Source organism: Podarcis filfolensis, assembly GCF_964270895.1.
Source record: "Podarcis filfolensis genome assembly, chromosome: 8".
NCBI classification, from domain to species: domain Eukaryota; kingdom Metazoa; phylum Chordata; class Lepidosauria; order Squamata; family Lacertidae; genus Podarcis; species Podarcis filfolensis.
This window is the reverse complement of record NC_139611.1, coordinates 10,942,118-10,960,739: the sequence shown is the minus strand read 5'-3', so window position 1 is coordinate 10,960,739 and position 18,622 is coordinate 10,942,118. Positions and strand designations below refer to the sequence as shown.

General features: G+C 47.2%; 1 protein-coding gene across 19 annotated transcripts in view; it reads right to left on the bottom strand.

Moving 5' to 3' along the window:
* The window catches only part of HSPG2 (heparan sulfate proteoglycan 2), a 209,775-nt gene that overhangs the window by 33,412 nt on the left and 157,741 nt on the right, over positions 1 to 18,622 (bottom strand). For all 19 annotated transcript variants that reach the window (XM_083629125.1, XM_083629129.1, XM_083629131.1 and 16 more), the window contains 14 exons: positions 17,144 to 17,295; positions 15,427 to 15,556; positions 15,137 to 15,288; positions 13,136 to 13,274; positions 12,259 to 12,413; positions 11,116 to 11,251; positions 10,199 to 10,350; positions 9,733 to 9,871; positions 8,354 to 8,505; positions 7,121 to 7,259; positions 5,491 to 5,642; positions 4,349 to 4,487; positions 4,115 to 4,255; positions 2,863 to 2,997 (listed from right to left, as the gene is read on the bottom strand). In XM_083629125.1, coding sequence (XP_083485251.1) covers positions 2,863 to 2,997; positions 4,115 to 4,255; positions 4,349 to 4,487; positions 5,491 to 5,642; positions 7,121 to 7,259; positions 8,354 to 8,505; positions 9,733 to 9,871; positions 10,199 to 10,350; positions 11,116 to 11,251; positions 12,259 to 12,413; positions 13,136 to 13,274; positions 15,137 to 15,288; positions 15,427 to 15,556; positions 17,144 to 17,295 — 2,013 coding nt within the window. The remainder of the gene's footprint in view (positions 1 to 2,862; positions 2,998 to 4,114; positions 4,256 to 4,348; positions 4,488 to 5,490; positions 5,643 to 7,120; positions 7,260 to 8,353; positions 8,506 to 9,732; positions 9,872 to 10,198; positions 10,351 to 11,115; positions 11,252 to 12,258; positions 12,414 to 13,135; positions 13,275 to 15,136; positions 15,289 to 15,426; positions 15,557 to 17,143; positions 17,296 to 18,622) is intronic.

Sequence of the window (18,622 nt, the reverse complement as noted above, 5' to 3'; positions counted from 1 at the left end):
AGAATACAGGAGCAAAACAGCAGCCTGTAAGCCTGAACTTTATTCAAAAGACTATTGCAACAAGACTTCCACCCACCACATGGAAGAAACAGGATGAAGCCCAGAACAAAGGATGGCTCCTTCCTTCACATTATGAGTTAGCTGTGATGTATATGTAAGTGATCAGGTGGGATTGCTATGAGGAATTATAAAAAATATGGAGCAAGCCATTTGTGTCAGCAATGAAAGCATTGCGTTGACTGGGTTTGAGCCTTTTTGATAGGATTTCTGATCAATCCAGGCCTCTGCATCGCTGTCCTATTTCTCTGCCTGACAGGCACGTATAAGCATTCTAAACACAGGCCAGTTGCTTCATCAGGCATCCTGGGTCATAAAGATAGTAGGTAGCTTCTTTGATGTATCTTTCCTTGGTTTTGTTAATCTTAGGGCCAGGAAATAGTGTTTCACATAGGAAGTGATAAAGATACCTATCTTTCCTTGCCATCCTTCCTTCCTTTCCTGCCTGTTTATGACCTCCGCGGTTTTGCTGAATGCATTCCTCTAGTCCTGTTTTATTTACCCCAGAATGTATCCATGCTCAAATTAGCTCTTTGTAGTTTTAACTTTAACTTTGTCCCCACTTGTGGTTTTTTGAAATGCTCAGAGGAAATCTGATTGGTTCTTACAAACACTGTGTAAGAAGTTCTTTTGTGAATAAAACGACCTGGGCCAAGGGGTGGACAGGATTATTATTAGTATTTGCACTGCCTCCCAGAGTCTTGCTGGCCAAGCCTCGTGAGTATTCTATTAATCAGGGTCCAATCCTTCCTTGCTTTTGGAACGCAACAGTATATATGATGTATGTGTAATGCTTCACCAAGGGTTTTGTGAGTAAAAAAGGGAAACTTAGAAGAAAAAGGAGACATCCTTTGTGTTGAATCCTGACAAGACAGAAGTACTGTTTTTGGGGGACAGGAGGCGGGCAGGTGTGGAGGATTCCCTGGTCCTGAATGGGGTAACTGTGCCCCTGAAGGACCAGGTGCGCAGCCTGGGAGTCATTTTGGACTCACAGCTGTCCATGGAGGCACAGGTCAAATCTGTGTCCAGGGCAGCTGTTTACCAGCTCCATCTGGTACGTAGGCTGAGACCCTATCTGCCTGCGGACTGTCTCGCCAGAGTGGTGCATGCTCTGGTTATCTCCCGCTTGGACTACTGCAATGCACTCTACGTGGGGCTACCTTTGAAGGTGACTCGGAAACTACAACTAATCCAGAATGCGGCAGCTAGACTGGTGACTGGGGGCGGCCGCCGAGACCATATAACACCGGTCTTGAAAGACCTACATTGGCTCCCAGTACGTTTCCGAGCACAATTCAAAGTGTTGGTGCTGAACTTTAAAGCCCTAAACGGCCTCGGTCCAGTATACCTGAAGGAGCGTCTCCACCCCCATCATTCTGCCCGGACGCTGAGGTCCAGCGCCGAGGGCCTTCTGGCGGTTCCCTCATTGCGAGAAGCAAAGCTACAGGGAACCAGGCAGAGGGCCTTCTCGGTAGTGGCGCCCGCCCTGTGGAACGCCCTTCCAGCAGATGTCAAAGCGATAAACAACTACCTGACATTCAGAAGACATCTTAAGGCAGCCCTGTTCAGGGAAGTTTTTAACGTGTAATATTTTATTGTATTTTTGGTTTTTATGGAAGCCGCCCAGAGTGGCTGGGGAGGCCCAGCCAGATGGGCGGGGTATAAATAATAAATTATTCTTCCATGTGGTGGTGGAAGTTCTGTTGCAACCGTCTTTTGAATAAAGATCAGGCCTACAGGCTGCTGTTTTGCTCTTATATTTTTGGCTGGTGTCTTTGTTTGGGAATCCAAATGAGCCCAAGGATTTTCCTGTAACAGTTGCTTTAGCTGAGATTCCTGCAATGCAGGGGGTTGGACTAGATGACCATGGGGGTCCCTTCCAACAATACAAGGCTATGATTCTATGCCCAATGGCAGGGCCTCCCCCTGGAATGGTTCTAAATAGGCAGCCAGGCAGGGGCAGGAGGGGCAGGGAAACCCACAAGCAGGACCTGAGTTCAAGAGCAACTCTCCCCTCCTGCATCTTCCAGCAACTTGAATTGGCCTCTGTGCTGCCCTTGCAAAACTTTGCTGGGAGGAGGTCGGGGGGCAAAAACAAGAATGAGCCAGCTCTGCCTCTCATTGGCTGTGGCTCAGCCAATGACTGGCTCTGGCTCCGTCTACTTTTGGGCATCCCTGCCTCTTATGCCAGCAGTTCCACTGGTTACCAGCCGCCACCCCTGGAGGAAAATGTGTCCTTTTGGAGGATGCTTATAGTGTGAGCACTTTTAGCTATAACTATTCTAGCTCTGGGGCGGGGGTGGCGCTGTGGGTTAAACCACAGAGCCTAGGGCTTGCCGATCAGAAGGTCGGCGGTTTGAATCCCCGCGACGGGGTGAGCTCCCGTTGTTCGGTTCCAGCTCCTGCCTACCTAGCAGTTCAAAAGCATGTCAAAGTGCAAGTAGATAAATAGGTACCACTCCAGCGGGAAGGTAAATGGCGTTTCCGTGTGCTGTTCTAGTTCTCCAGAAGCGGCTTCGTCATGCTGGCCACATGACCCGGAAGCTGTACGCCGGCTCCCTCGGCCAGTAAAGCGAGATGAGCACCGCAACCCCAGAGTCGGTCACGACTGGACTTAATGGTCAGGGGTCCCTTTACCTTTACCTTATAGTGTGAACACTTTTAGCTATAACTATTCTAGCTCTGTGTGCTGTGTAAGTGACCGCCTTCGGGCTTAAGGCGACGCTACAAATCAAGTCATTGTAATAATACCCTGATATTTTTCAGGAACCAAGAGGTTTTCTCTGCTCCACAATGCCCACTTACCATGCACCATCAGGTTGACCACACTGTTGGCTATCCCAAATCGGTTGGAGGCGAGGCAGCGGTAAGTCCCCTGGTTCTGGGGCTGGGCGTTGGAGATGGTGACCACAGACCCATTGGGGCTGATCTTCACGTTATCTGTAGTGGGGAAGTGGGAGAGAGAGGTCTGTCCGGGCCTGTCCCTTTTTAGTTATTCATTTATATATCAACTGAGAATTCTAGGTGCCAAAATCCCAAAGGAGCAGAAAAGACTATTTATGTATGTGACCACAGCTGCCATATCTATTAGCCCAGAGATGGAATAACACTTGTAGTTTAATGGTGGATTTTGAATATAATGGGGATGCAAAAGATCTGGATTATTATAAAAGATGCAGGAGGAAAGGACTAATAAAAGGACTCACAAAGAGGAGGAGGGAAGTCCAGGAGATTCTGTGGAATCTTGTTTTTATACTGTATGTTGCTATACGATTGTAAAATCTTAATTTGAAAAGCCAAATAAATAAATTTTACAAAAAAGGAGGTTCAAGTCGGGAGATCATGGGGATGTACGTGTGTGTTGCGCAAAAGGAAAATGCACCAGGAGGGAGGAGGAAATAAGCAAGCTCAGGTTCAAGTTCTTAGTGACTGCAAGGTGCTCTACTGACCCGTTCCAAAAGTTGCTCAGCTGACAGGAGCTTCCCGCACCCCTTCACTTCCTTCCTTTCTTACAACCTGACGCTAGGGCCAGGTGGCCATCGTGAGCCCGCCTACCTAGCCCTTCACAGCCTAGGACCCTCGTACCTACGGGACCGCCTCTCCCGGTATGCCCCACGGAGAGCCTCAAGGTCCATAAATAGCAACACCCTAGTGGTCCCGGGCCCTAAGGAAGTTAGATTAGCTTCAACCAGAGCCAGGGCCTTCTCAACACTGGCTCCGGCCTGGTGGAACGCTCTGCCTCATGAGACCAGGGCCCTGCAGGATCTGATCTCTTCCCGCAGGGCCTGTAAGACAGAGTTGTTGCGCCTGGCCTTTGGCTTGGAGCCAATCTGATTCCCTCCCTCTCTTTCTTTTTTCCTTTCCTTCTCCTCCTGCGATGAGGCTACATTTTAATATTTTAATGTTGTATTTTAATGTTGTTTTTAAGTTGTACTCATTCAACTTGTTTTTATTATTGCTTGTTAGCCGCCCTGAGCCCGGCCTTGGCTGGGGAGGGCAGGGTATAAATAAAAATTATTATTATTATTATTATTATTATTATTATTATTATTATTACCTGGCACCTGGTTGTTGGGCAGCTTCCAAGAGATCTCAACGGGCTGAGCGCCATCGTGGAGCCGGCACTTGAAGGAGATGTCCGCTCCCTTGCGCACAGCGGTGCTGTGGGGGTCAATGGAGATGACCGGACTCTGGAGGCCTGCGGGGATGGAGCGAGGGTGAGACTGACCCACTGAAGACACCGCCCATCTCTCCTATCCGCCCCCCCTCCAGCCCAGAACCTTAGACGTACGGGAGGCGGCGCTGGCGCTGGCGAGGACAGAGACCACCAAGGAAGCCTCTTGCGGGACAGCTCCACCGCTCGCACGGCAGACGTACTCGCCGGAGTCGGCTGGGGTAAGCTGGACCAGGCGAAGGCGACCACCGACAACCTGTGTGTGCCAAGAGAGAGAGAGAGATTCATGAAACAAGAACATCACAGGGGGCTCCTGATGTCTGCTTGACCTACCTTCTCTCCCGCCATTTATAAAATAATAATATTTTTTATTAATTTTCAATTACATTCCAATTATAGCCTCATTATAACAATACCAATTTACTAACACCAATCGTTCAAATGCCGAATTATATCATTTAGGTGGCCCCCTGAGTACTAGAATGGATGGTTTTCTTTATTTCAGCGTTCCAAAATCTTATTAATTTCAACTACATTCCAGTCAGAATAACAATCCCTTATACAACAACTGCAATATTAATAACTTCTATTTGTGTTGTCGCATTAAATGAAAATGATTTATAAATTTACAAATGAGGCACTCGAAACTATATCCTTGTTCTTCCTGTGTGTGCCGATTATTCTGTCCGTGGGTTTCTTCCTGTCCTTATAAAATGTTATACAGTGGTACCTCAAGTTAAGTACTTAATTCGTTCCGGAGGTCCGTACTTCACCTGAAACACCACTTTAGCTAATGGGGCCTCCTGCTGCTGCTGCGCCGCCGAAGCACGATTTCTGTTCTCATCCTGAAGTAAAGTTCTTAACCTGAAGCACTATTTCTGGGTTAGCGGAGTCTGTAACCCGAAGCGTATGTAACCCGAGGTACCACTGTATCTATCTTTTTCCAGTTGTTGCTGTTCTCCATCATGCCTTTGGCAGAGCTGATATCCCATTGTTGTTCTAGAAATTTCTCCATTCCTCCACCCTGTGCTTCGTTGTTTTGCACAGAATCATAGATTTGGAGGAAGTCATTGAGCCGAACCCTCCTGCAGTCACAGCTAAAGGCAAGTTCTCTCTTTGCAAGCATCTTCCTGGCGTCTCGTGCCCATGAACGGTGCCAACGCTCCCTGTTACCCACAGTGCTTGTGCCCCATGTGAACCTGGACACTGACCTCCCCCCACTGCCCAAAGAGGCCTTCTGGGCCAGGCTGTCTCCCTACCCGGTGGCCGGCAGGCAGGGGTCCCTCTCGCCGGTACCACGTGAATACAGCCTGGGGCTGGCCTGGGGCAGTGCAGGTGAGATCCAAGGTCTGCCCTTCAACAGCGGAGGGTGACGAAGACTCGATCTTCAGAGGGGAAACCGTGTCTGAAGCTGCAAGAATGTGGGGAGAAAGCAGGACTCTAAGATCAACACTTCCCAAACTTTTTTTCTGTTTTGGTTCCCTTGGTTCCATAAACTCACCCCTTTGTACCCTCTACCCTACCCGCTAAAAAGCATCATTCAGAAGAGTGGTTTGAACGACCCTCTAAGGAAAATAACAGCACAATAAAATTCAATGCAGTAGCAATTAATTGCACATGCATTCAAAATCCAACTATTTAATGTAATTAATCCGACAATGCTGATTAACTGCTATACTAGATACTGCATGAAAAATATTTTTGCGTATTCTTGCTAAGCAAAACAAAATAACCAAAGAAATTCGTAGGACCACAGATGAGCAGCAACTACCTTGCCATAAAATCAACAGCTGTTACGAGTACCTGGCTTATCTTCTGACAACTCCGAATGGTAAATACAAGCAAAAGCAGCCAAAGGAAACAGCTTTGAGTGTGATAAGAGTGGTAATGCTTTAATTTTTTTTTAATAATTATTTTGGAAAAGTAATTATCATAAATAAATCAGAATAAAAATGTGTCCCACCACCAAGACCATTCCATTGTAACTATCCAACCTCCCAGAATTTCAACACCACTTGCGATGGTTTGACCCCTTTCCATTTTAACAGCACAAATTCTACAAACACCTTCCATATCTCCTCAAAATCATTTCTGATGCATATTCCCCATCTTACCTTAATGGCACATGTTAATTTATCATCAATAGCTATATCCCACACACATCTTTATACTGTTCTTCCATTTTATATTCTGCTTGCCCCTTCATGCGGCTGTCAATAAATTTGTGAGCAAGGCCTTCATAGCCTGCAAACTTTCCACCCCATCATAAATGGATAATAATGCTACCTCTGGACTTTCGGCTACCTTTAACCCAGTGATTTCTGTTATCTCCTTAAACACCCTTTGTCATTTTGTTTTTTTTACATATTTACACCCCCACCACATGTGAACATAATTCCTGGATTCCTGGCATGCCCTTCAACATAACACCGAATATTCCTTGTTTATTTGATTTAACCTGACTGGTGTTAAACACCATCTCTAAACTCATTCTTAATAATTTTCTTTTATTCTTACAGACAACATTTTCAATGTACGTTTCTCCCATATTTGCCCCCCAGCTTTGATTATCTATCCCACATTCTATTCCCACACCTCTTTTGAAGTTTTAAATATGAAGGAAGAAAAGTGTTTCAATTGAGGTTCTGGATTGGTCAATCATACATAAGTGATTGACACACTTGGAGACCCCGCCCCCACCTGCTTGCCTTTTCCTGCCACCTAGGTAATTCCCCGCCCCCCCCCCCCGGGAGATACCACCCACTTTGGGAGCCATTCCCTTAAAGCAATGAGGGTCCCCAGCGAATATTCTCAAGGCTGCCTAGATCAGCACAAATTTAGGGGCTAGGAGAGGGAGGGGGGTCTCAGCCTCCGCTGGAGGGGACTCACGATGGGAGGGGCTCTCGCCGTCTTGGATGGTGACCACCAGCGCAGCCTCCTGAGTGACGGCGGCGCTGCTCACACGGCAGACGTACTCTCCGGAATTGGCGGAGGAGACCTGCGGGATGCGGAGGCGAGTGCCAGAGACCTGGGGGGGGGGGAGAAAGAGAAACTGTAAGACCGCAGAATCGTGGCATTGGAAGGGACCCAAAGGGTTATCAAGTCCAAACCCCTGCAATGCAGGGAAATGCTAGCTTCTTTCTTTTTCTTTGTATATAATTTTTATAAAATTTTCTGTTTTACGATTTAAAATACTCATTTTACATCCTTAAAAAAAATCAGTGACTTCCCTTCTTCTCATTCCATGCTTCACTTTGCATAACATAAATCCCTGCGTATTTTACAGAAACTATACCATTCAGTATTCCATTACAGTGGTACCTCAGGTTACGAACTTAATTCGCTCTGGAGGTCCGTTCTTAACCTGAAACTGTTCTTAACCTGAGGTACCACTTTAGCTAATGGGGCCTCCAGCTGCCGCTGCGCCGCCATCATGCAATTTCTGTTCTCATCCTGAAGCAAAGTTCTTAATCTGAGGTACTATTTTTGGGTTAGCGGAGTCCGTATCCTGAAGCGTCTATAACCCGAGGTACCACTGTATTGCATCCATCAAAACTCTTTTACACTGTTGAATTTATCTTAATGCTGCCAGCGTTTTCAGCCGTACCCAATTATTTCCCATATACAGTGGTACCTCGGGTTACATACGCTTCAGGTTACATATGCTTCGGGTTACAGACTCCGCTAACCCAGAAATAGTGCTTCAGATTAAGAACTTTGCTTCAGGATGAGAACAGAAATCGGGCTCTGGCGGCGTGGCAGCAGCAGGAGGCCCCATTAGCTAAAGTGGTGCTTCAGGTTAAGAACAGTTTCAGGTTAAGAACGGACCTCCGGAACAAATTAAGTACTTAACCTGAGGTACCACTGTATTCAATAAACGTTTTCCAATCTTCTTCAAACGTATATTCTTGTTCTCTTATTCAATATGTTAAGTCTGCAAGTTGTGCATACTCTGTCAGGTTAAGTTGCCATTCTTCTTTGGCTGGGACCTCACTCGTTTTCCATTTTTGAGCTAACAAAACATGGGCCACAGTTGTTGCATACATAAACAGCCTTTTTTGACACCTGGGCATTTCCAGTCTGAATTATCCCAACAGAAAGGACCAGGGGGAGCACATGTACCTGGTGGTTGGCTGGGAGGGGCCCCCCTCTCTTGTACCAGGTGACTTTGGGCTGCACCTGGCCAGCAACAAGGCAGTTGAGCTCCAAGGTCTGTCCCTCTGCCAGGGATGAGGACGAAGACTCGATCCTCACGGGTGGAACGATGCCAGAGGCTGTGGGAGGGAAAGAAGAAGAAGAAGAAGAGAAGAGTTTGGATTTGATATCCCACTTTATCACTACCCGAAGGAGTCTCAAAGCGGCTAACATTCTCCTTTGCCTTCCTCCCCCACAACAAACACTCTGTGAGGTGAGTGGGGCTGAGAGACTTCAAAGAAGTGTGACTGGCCCAAGGTCACCCAGCAGCTGCATGTGGAGGAGTGGAGACGCGAACCCGGTTCACCAGATTACGAGTCCATCGCTCTTAACCACTACACCACACTGGCTCTCTGGTGTGTATGTGTATCTCTGCTCAACAGGTGTTCTGGGCGAGCTGTGCTGCTCCACCCCAAAGATCCTCATCCCCTCCAAGCTAAGGCTGGCTTAACCGTTTGTGTGTCGCGGAGTGTGGGGTCCCTATTTCCACTTGGACCAAGAGTGCGAGGGAGCAAGGCAGAGCACGAAGAAGGAACGGCTGCGGAATAGATCTGGCAAGAGGCCAAATTTGAGAAAAGACTTTGTTTTAACCGTGTGCCGAGGAAGAACTCCAGAGCAGAATTTTAATGGCGGAGATTGTACATGTTATTTATGGCCGCAGCTCGTACGCTAGTTGGTCAACAGTGGAAGGAATGGAATGTGACCTTGTCCCATCAAAGTAAACACTGCAAAGAACTGAAGAATGGAAGACAGTAATTAATTCTCCCAGCACACCAGGTCTGAAACAGCAGTGTAAATGAAGGACTGCACACATGAAATGGATTTTATATTTATAATATGTAACAGAGGCACTGCAAGGAGGGAAAGAATGTGGGCAGCTGCAAGAATAGACTAAGGACAAGTGAAGGATCAATTGGATATGAAATAAGAGATGATGAGGCTATGGGTGGAAATGATTGACGTATGCTTGCAACAGGAGCGGGAAACATGATTTTAAGAAATTGTATTAAGTTGAAGTAATTTGGTTTGATTTGTAATAATTTTGAAAATTATTAATATTTTGAAAATTAATAATAATAATGTCCCTATTTCCACCATCAGTTCTCAAGCGAAGAGCAAGAGTGGCTTGGACATGAGCAGAGGGCGTTTTGCAGAAACACACAACCTGTCACCAACCCTCAAAGTCTGGAGAGCGGTGAGGTGGTTTTTCCCAAATCTGAAGGGGCGATTTGCAATTTGTGGGCCCGGGCGCCTCTCCCTGCAGGACCTTTGCCCCGTGGCAGGGTTCTGCTTCTCAGGCTACGTACCAAAAGTGGAACCGGAGCTCCCGGGGATAGAGACAATAACGGAGGCCTCCAGTGGACTGTCGCCGTCATTCACGTAGCAGATGTATTCACCCGAGTCAGCCGCCGAGGCCTGCAGGATCCTGAGGCGAGATCCAAGGATCTGCTCAAAGGGAGAGAGAAAATGATCAGGAGGCGGAAGGTGGAGAAACTGTGGCCCTCTGGGTGTTGCTGGACTCCAAGTCCCATTAGCCCAAGCCAGCATGGTCAGCGATGATATGAGTTCGAGTCCAGCAATACTGGAGAACCACAATGTTCCCATCCCTTGGCCTTGGGTTCCTTACTCCAAATGCTCTCTCCAGGTTCAGCTGCCCTCCTGGCTTCTCGGTGGAGTATGGGAGGAACCCTCCAGTCCAATGCGATTCACCCTCCTTCCTCTGCCCCATTCCTCCCTGACCCAAGAGAGCTCCAAGTCTGTCTCCCCCCTTACCTGGCTGTTGAGGGGCAAGGCGCCACCTCGCTTGTACCACATGACCCTTGGCTGTGACTGACCCGCCACCAGGCAGTTCAGGTCCACTGACTGCCCCTCCACAATGGACGCGGAGGAGGTCTCGATGCGTATTGGAGGGGTGACGCCCACAGCTGGAGAAGCCAGAGGAGTCGGAGAGAGGTGGGGAGAGGGAGAGAATTTGTTAGTTTCCTGCAGGGAAAGCTTTTGCCAAGTTGCCAACTCACCTGACGGAAAACACACGTTCTCCCCACCCGTCCCAAACTCAAACAAGAAAGGAGACCCTGACGAAACATTCAAAATATCTTTCTTTTTCTTTCTGTTTTAGCAATTCAAAACATATTTCTGAAGCTAAGAGCCGTTCAGCTTTCTTTCGTTGGGAGGTTTTTGAACAGAGGTTGGGAATTATAGGGACGGAACTACCTAAACTGTACAGAAACTTATTCATGTATGTGACTACAGCGGCAAGAATGTTACTCGCCCAAAAATGGAAAGAAGCAGAAATCCCAGCAAAGAAAGAATGGATAAAAAAAACTTACGGAATATGCAGAAATGGCGAAACTTACCGGAAAAAATAAGAAATCAAGATAACAAACTTTTAAAGGAAAGAACAGAAATGGTTTACTGAACATTTACAGATAAATTGTAGAAAGATAAGAACACTGGCAGGATTATTGTAATAACCTGCAGTTTATAAGAGTATGCATTTAAAGTAGATTAATAATGAGCAAATTAAGTTAATTTGGATATGCAGAAGATATTAAAAATAAATTTAAGGAACTGCAGAAAGGTGGGGAAGGAAGTCAAGTTTTGAAATGTTAAAATAATTATAAAACTAGTGAAATGTATAAACCTGAAAAGCATAAATAGATTTTTTTTTAAAAAGAATGGAGACTTACAGTAGGAGCCCGGGCCGCCCTGAATGGTGATGATGAGGGAGGCTTCGTGGACGGCTGTCCCGTTGGTGACACGGCAAACGTATTCCCCGGAGTCTGCAGCTGAAGCCTGTGGGATACGCAGGATGGAGCCAGAGACCTTGGAGGAGAGAAAGAGAGAGGGGCAAGTTAGGATGAGAGGGTGTGTGTGTTTTGGGGGGGGGGATCTTGCACATTTGTCAGGCTTTGGGGAATCAGATCCCTCCCCCGGTGGCAGCAAAGAAGCAGATAAAAAAAGAAGGAAAGGTAAAGGAAAACGGACCCCTGACCATTAGGTCCAGTTGTGGCCGACTCTGGGGCTGTGGTGCTCATCTCGCTTTACTGGCCTAGGGAGCTGGAGTACAGCTTCCGGGTCATGTGGCCAGCATGATTAAGCTGCTTCTGGCGAACCAGAGCAGCGCACGGAAATGCTGTTTACCTTCCCGCCGGAGCGGTACCTATTTATCTACTTGCACTTTTGACGTGCTTTTGAACTGCTAGGTTGGCAGGAGCAGGGACTGAGCAACAGGAGCTCACCCTGTCATGGGGATTTGAACCGCCGACCTTCTGATCGGCAAGTCCTAGGCTCTGTGGTTTAACCCACAGCGCCACCCGCGTCCCGTAAAACAGAAAAGAAAAGAAGAGTTCTTACCAATTAGTTTATTCAATAATCACAGTGAAAGACAAAGGAATGCGGTGTCTCTCTAGAAATGGCGTTGCTCCAAGTCAAGTCTCACACCTCTACATCTCTCCTATTCTACATCACCCCTGCGTGGGTTAATCGGGGATTTCTGCCTCTAAGTTTTCTGTTCTCCTACTCTCAATGCCCACCTGGTCCTGGGAGGGGTGGTCAGGAATGCTTTCCAAGGACACTGAGTTTGTCAGCTGTCCCTCCCTTGGTGCTGCTGATTCTTTCTGCTGTTCCTCTTCCAGTAATTCCCAGCTTCTGTCCTCTGCAGCCTCTGAGCTATGCCCTTCTGCAAACCACTGATCTAAATCTATACTGTCCTCCTGTTCTTGGGAAGGTTCAGGAGAAGGGCGGCGGCGGATCCCACCATTCCTCCTCAGTCCAGCCCCTGACAACATTGGAGTACCAGATCTTGGTCCCAAGGTCTCTTGAACCCATACCTGGTGACCGGCAGGGAGGGCACCTCCTCGTCTGTACCACGTGACTCTGGCTTGTGAAGCAGGTCCTGCCACAATGCACTTCAAGTCCAGCGTGTGGCCCTCGGTGGGGGAGGTGGAAGAAGACTCAATCCGTACTGGGGGAGTCACACCGGCGGCTGCATTGCCAAGGGAAAAGAGGGAAGGGCGAGAGAAATTGTGTAATTTCAGAGTCAAGCGGCTGAAATTGATGATCCTAAGGTAGTTGTGTCTGTTAACTTCAGTGGGTCTACTCTGAGGAGGCTCAATGCATAAGATGAGCCTGCCTGCTGGATCAGGCCAAAGACCCACTGAACTAAAATGTAAAAGGCCCCTGGACGGTTAAGTCCAGTCAAAGGCGACAATGGGGTTGCGGTGCTCATCTGACTTTCAGGCCAAGGTCATCGGCGTTTGGCCACAGACAGCTTTCCAGGTCATGTGGCCAGCAGGACTAAACCGCTTCTGGCACAACAGACACCATGATCGAGTGCCAGAGCGCATGGAAATGCCGTTTACCTTCCTGCCACAGCGGTACCTATTTATCTACTTGCACTGGTGTGCTTTCAAAGGTTGGCAGGAGATGGGACAGAGCAATGGGAGCTCACTCCATTGCGGGGATTCGAACCACCAACCTTCTGATCAGCAAGCCCAAGAGGCTCAGTGGTTTAGACCACAACACCACCCACATTCCCCCCTTTACCTTTTAGTGATCAAACTAGCTCAATAATGTCTACACTGACCAGCAGTGGCCCTCCAGCAGGGAGCCTTTTCCCAACCCTACCCGGAGATGTTGCCAATGGGGAACCTGGGACCTTCTGCATGCCAAGCAGGTGCTCTGTCACTGAGCCTTTGTCGGACTTACGGAAGGAGCCTGCGCCGCCCTGCTGGATGGTGACAAAGACCGAGGCCTCCTGGGTGGCAGGATCGCGGCTGACGCGGCAGACGTACTCGCCAGAATCCGCCGGAGAGACTTTCACCAGCCGCAAGCGGGATCCGAAGGCCTGGAAGTTGTTTCCAATTTAAAGGCATATTCGTTAACCGTGTGAGTTTTTAGTCTGGCTAAGCTAATCTGGCATCTCAACCCAGGGCCTTCCAGGTGTTTTAAACTAAAACTCCCATCAGCCCCCAACACCTGGGTCCATCTAGCTCTGTATTAACTACACTGACCACCAACAGGAACCTGGGGAGTCTCTCCCAGTCCTACCAAAAGTTTTTGATTTGAGTTTCTACTGAAAGGAGGCTGCATTTTAATGCGGTATTTTAATCTTGTTTTTTAAGTTGTATTTCAATCAATTGTTTTATATCTGGTGTTAGCCGCCCTGAGTCTTGGCTGGGGAGGGCGGGGTATAAATAACATTATTTATTATTGTTGTTCTTGTTACCAGGAGATGCAACCAGGTTCTGAACCACATGCCCTAACTGCAATGGTGTATGCCCTTAAAAAAAAAAAAAACATGCATCTCGTCCTCATGGTTTATTTGATTCTAAGAAATAAACCTGGAAGCGGGTCACAAAAAGATAAAACAATAAGGTCGAGAACATTTACGGCAACACTTTAAAACAGACAAAATATTAAAATACTGCAACAGGTGAAAATTCAGACAGGCTTATTGAAACTAGAACATATTGGATCAGATTATTACATGTATGATCTTTGCGGTCTATTTTGTTGTTTCTTCAGCTTGTAAGCCACCTTGTACACAGTAATATAGAAAGGCAGTATACAAGTAAAAAGTGAAATGAAAAATTCAGCATTAAGTTGATGGATTATGCCAAAATGGCAAAAATGACCAGAAGAATTAGAAATCATTGGAAGAAGGGTTAATTAGGTTAAAAAAAAAATAACTAAAATGGTGTTGGATTGGAAATAAGTGGTATTGGCAACAAAGTTAATAAGAATATGCAAAAATGGATTGATAATGTATGAAAATACTGAGTTATAAAATGTTAAGTTATAGAGATAAGATAAATGAAAGAGGGTAAGGATTTGCTGATTTGATTATTTAAATGGGAATAGAAGAAGGGGAGGTGTGAGGAAGTCAAAGAAACAAGCAAACGAGTTTTATGTTATGAAAAACAATTGTTCTTAATTTTTCTTGTTGTTTCTGTATGTTTTATTTATCTTTTTATTTTTTATTTTTTCTCTTTTGTTATTATGTGTTTTTGTCTGTTTGTTTTTGTGAAATCTTAATAAATATTTCTTTAAAAAAAAGAAGAAGAATTAGAAATCAGGAAGACCAAAATTTTAATAAGGAATGGGGGAAATGTATAATTTATCTTAAAAATCATTGTAAACAGTTAAAATCGTAAGTAGGATTGGAATGACACTTTAATGGTGTCATTCCAATGGTGAATTTTGGATACAATGGAGCTGTAAAAGGTTTGGATTATTATAAAAGATGCAGGAGGAAATGATTAACAATAGGACCCACAAAGGGGAGGAGGGAAGCCCAGAAGACTCCTTGGAATCTTGTTTTTATGTTGTAAGTTGGATAGGTGATTGTAAAACTTTAATCTGAAAAACCAAATAAATAAATTTATATAAAAATAATAATAATAGTGAAATGAAAAAAATGAAGCAAATGAGAATGTTTTTGGCAGGCGCCAAAAGGGAACTGCATGATCTCAATAGGCAGGGAGTTCCAAAGTGTTGCAAAAGTAGGGCTGACTTAAATAGCAAAATCGAAAGCTGCCTTACGCCAAGTCGGGCCCCTTGTTGCATCTAGCTGAATACTGACTTCACTGGGTGGAAGCAACTCTCCAGGGGACATTCCCAGCCCTGCTTGGAGATCTTGAACTGGGAATGCTCAAGACTTGGCACTCGGGGCAAATGCCAGGGGGAAACTGGGCAGGCGCCCCATACCTGGTGGTTGGCCGGGAGGGCTCCTCCACGCCTGTACCATGTGACCGTGGCCTGATCCTGGTGGGCGATGATGCAGTCCAGCTCTAAGGTTTGTCCCTCGGCAACGTGGGGGGACGAGGCCTCGATCCTCATGGAGGGGGTGATGTCTAAAGCTGGCAGAGCCAGGTGGAGAGAGAGACAGGTGAAGGAAGGCCAAGCCGGCCGGCATCAAAATACAGGAGGTTTGCTCCCATCACCCCAGCCCACCCTGTTTATGTTTCCCCTCCCTTCCTGCAGGGGGAGATGCTTACTGGAGGCGGATCTTGTGCCAGAGACAATGACAGAGGCTTCTCTGACGATGGAGTCCAGGTTGACGTGGCAGATGTATTCGCCAGAGTCAGCTGTGGAGGCTTGTGGGATGCGCAGGTGAGAGCCGGAGATCTGGGAATGGTGGGAGAAGCAGGCTTATCATCATCTCTCTCAATAGCATTTATTTATTCATTCATTTACATAATAATAATAATAATAATAATAATAATAATAATAATAATAATATTTATTTCCCACCCATCTGGCTGGGTTTTCTGTAGCCACTCTGGGCTTACGTGCCCAGGGGCAAAGGCCCTCTCTGGATCCTCCAAACACAAGTTCGTTTGCTGGTTGCATGCGCAGAATTTATATATCACCTTTTTCTCCAAGGAGCTCTGGGTGGTGTACATGGATCTCCCCTTTCTCATTTAATCGCCACAACAACCCTGTGAGGTGGGTTAGGCCGAGAGTGAGTGACTGTGGCCCAAGGTCACACGCAGGGAGCTTCATGGCTGAGTGGGGATTCGAACCCTGATCTCTCCCAGGTCCTAGTCTGACACACTAAACGCTACGCAATACTAGCTCAAGACTGCATAACTCTTGGATGGCTTCTAAGTGGTTTGCAGAACATAAAAACCAATCGTGCAATATTGTTAAAATGAGAAACCATCTTTTAAAAATACACCGCAGTTAAAATGTGCAATCAGTCGCCTTAATCATTGAAAAATTAACGGCGTGGTTACACTGTGCAATAAAGCCACTTGTGGGGTTGAGGTGGGGTTGCAAGCTTCATGGCCCCTCCATGCGATTGGGGGGATTCCCGGCCGCATCACCCCCTAGCTGGCCAATCGGCTGGTTCGGGGGCGTGGCATGCCCTATATAGGCAGGATGCGGCCCTCCCTCTTTGCCGCCCACCAGCTGTTCCTGTTTTTCCCACCCTCCCACCCTATAAGGTTTTCGTCCTTTGACCTTGCTATGGACGTTGGTTGGTCGCCATTGAGGAGCCTGGTAGGAATTTTTCCACTTGGCAAATTGGAACCAGCCACTTGGTTTTCGCCTACCTCGTAGCAAATCGTAACAATTTTCTGGGTATTGGCAGTTAGGCATTGGTATAGTTCTGTAGATGGAAGAGGGGAGGTAGCGCCATCACCTGCCCCACAGATAGTCCGTTAAAGGATTCAGGGGGGCGTGGCCCTGTCCGAAGCCTAGAGAGGTTAAGGCCTAAGGCACGCCCCCTATCACTGACCCCAGGGGAGTTCCTAGTTGATGTGCAACAGCAGGACTCCCCCTACTGGTAGTTAACCCTTCCTGGACTAAGCCAGTACCGCTCATCACCTGTAACCAATAAAGTTGTGGCTTTTTTTAGCTCATTAACCTTAATGATTGTGTCATTATTTCCACCTGGGGGGGGGGGTCGGGAACTCGCCACGCAAAGCAATCCCATTAAAATAGCAGACTTGGGTCAGTAGGGAATGGCTGTCTAAGCAGATGTGCCTTCAAAACCGGCAGCAGGCCAATAGAGATGGAGGCCTTTCCTATATCAGCAGAAAGTGCCTGTCCAAGAAGCATCGGAAATTGCTTCCTACCATCCTTACCTGGCGACTGAACCTGGGTTCTTCTGCACGCCAAGGTTTACTGCTGGCCAGCCAGCAAGGCCAGGAAAGAGAGGGGCAAGGAAGAACCGCCAACTCGAGCCCCCAGACCGCACTGGCTACGTACCTGGTGATTGGCCGGCAGAGTTCCACCACGCTTGTACCATGTGATTGTGGCACCTGCCTGTCCCGCCACGACACAGTTCAAGTCCAAGGTCTGTCCTTCGACAATGGAGGGCGATGGAGACTCGATCCTCAGCGGAGGGGTGATTCCTGAGGCTGGGAGTTCCGCGGGAGGAAGAGAAGAAGCCGCCTTATATAGAGACAGCTAATTGGCCCATCTGGCCAGGAATTGTCTGCACTGACCGGTGGAGCCCTTCCACAATCTCAGGGAGTTTTCTCAAACCCTACCTGGAGATGCTGCCAGCGACTGAATTGGGACCTTCTCCATGCAAAGCTCCACGGAGCTAAGGCCCTTCCCATAAAAACCCCACCAAGATTCTAGTCCTCAGGACTGCGAATGAAGGCTTGCTTTTAAAAGGATCACAGGAAGACCTTTGTTCCTTTTAGCTCAGTGCTGCATGCACTGGCTGGTAGCAATGCTTCTCCGGGGATTCAGGCAGGCAGGGAGTCTCTTCGCAACCCCACCTGCCAGAGTACTTAACCTGGAGCCTTCTGCATGCCAAGCAGTTGCTCTGCCATGGAGATGCAGTCCTCTCCAAAACGCTAAAGACCAGGACCAGCATCAATGGATGGCATGGTCTGGTACATGGTTTTTAAATGCTTTATGTGCTTTAACCTTGTCGTACCACAAATATGCATGCCATCCAAAAACATTATTGAAACCTTCCAAATCCAAAATGTCTGTGTTCTCAAGAAGTAGCCAGTCTTTCAACCAGCAGAATGCTGCTGATTCATAGTAAAGTTTAAGGTCTGGCAGGGCAAATCCGCCTCTTTCCTTTGCATCAGTTAATATTTTAAATTTTATTCTAGGCTTCTTGCCCTGCCAGACAAATCTAGAAATGTCTCTCTGCCACTTCTCGAAACAGTCCATCTTGTCCAAAATTTGCAAGGATTGAAACAAAAATAACATTTTTGGCAATACATTCATCTTTATAGCTGCAATTCGGCCCAACAAGGAAAGCTTCAGATTTGACCATATTTCTAAGTCTTTTTTCACTTCTGTCCAACATTTCTCATAGTTGTCTTTAAATAAGTGGTCTGGTACCATGGTCTGGTACATGGACCTCCGCACTGGCAGGTGGCCCATTGCCCCCAACCTCCCAGGAGCTGATGCAGCAAGGTGGCATCCTTGGTTGAAGGGTGGAGGGTACCTTTTCCGAGGGTGCTCCGGAGACTGGCAGCCGAGGATGATAACAACAACAGGATAAATTAAACGCTTAGCCCAGACATCCCTAAACTCGGCCCTCCAGCTGTTTTGGGACTACAACTCCCATTATCCCTAGCTAACAAGGGATGATGGGAATTGTAGTCCCAAAACAGGTGGAGGGCCGAGTTTGGGGATGCCTGGCTTAGCCTATAAACCTAAGAAGTGTCTGGCTACTGGGTCAGGCCAAGGGCACACAGAAAATCTCCCAGTGTTCGC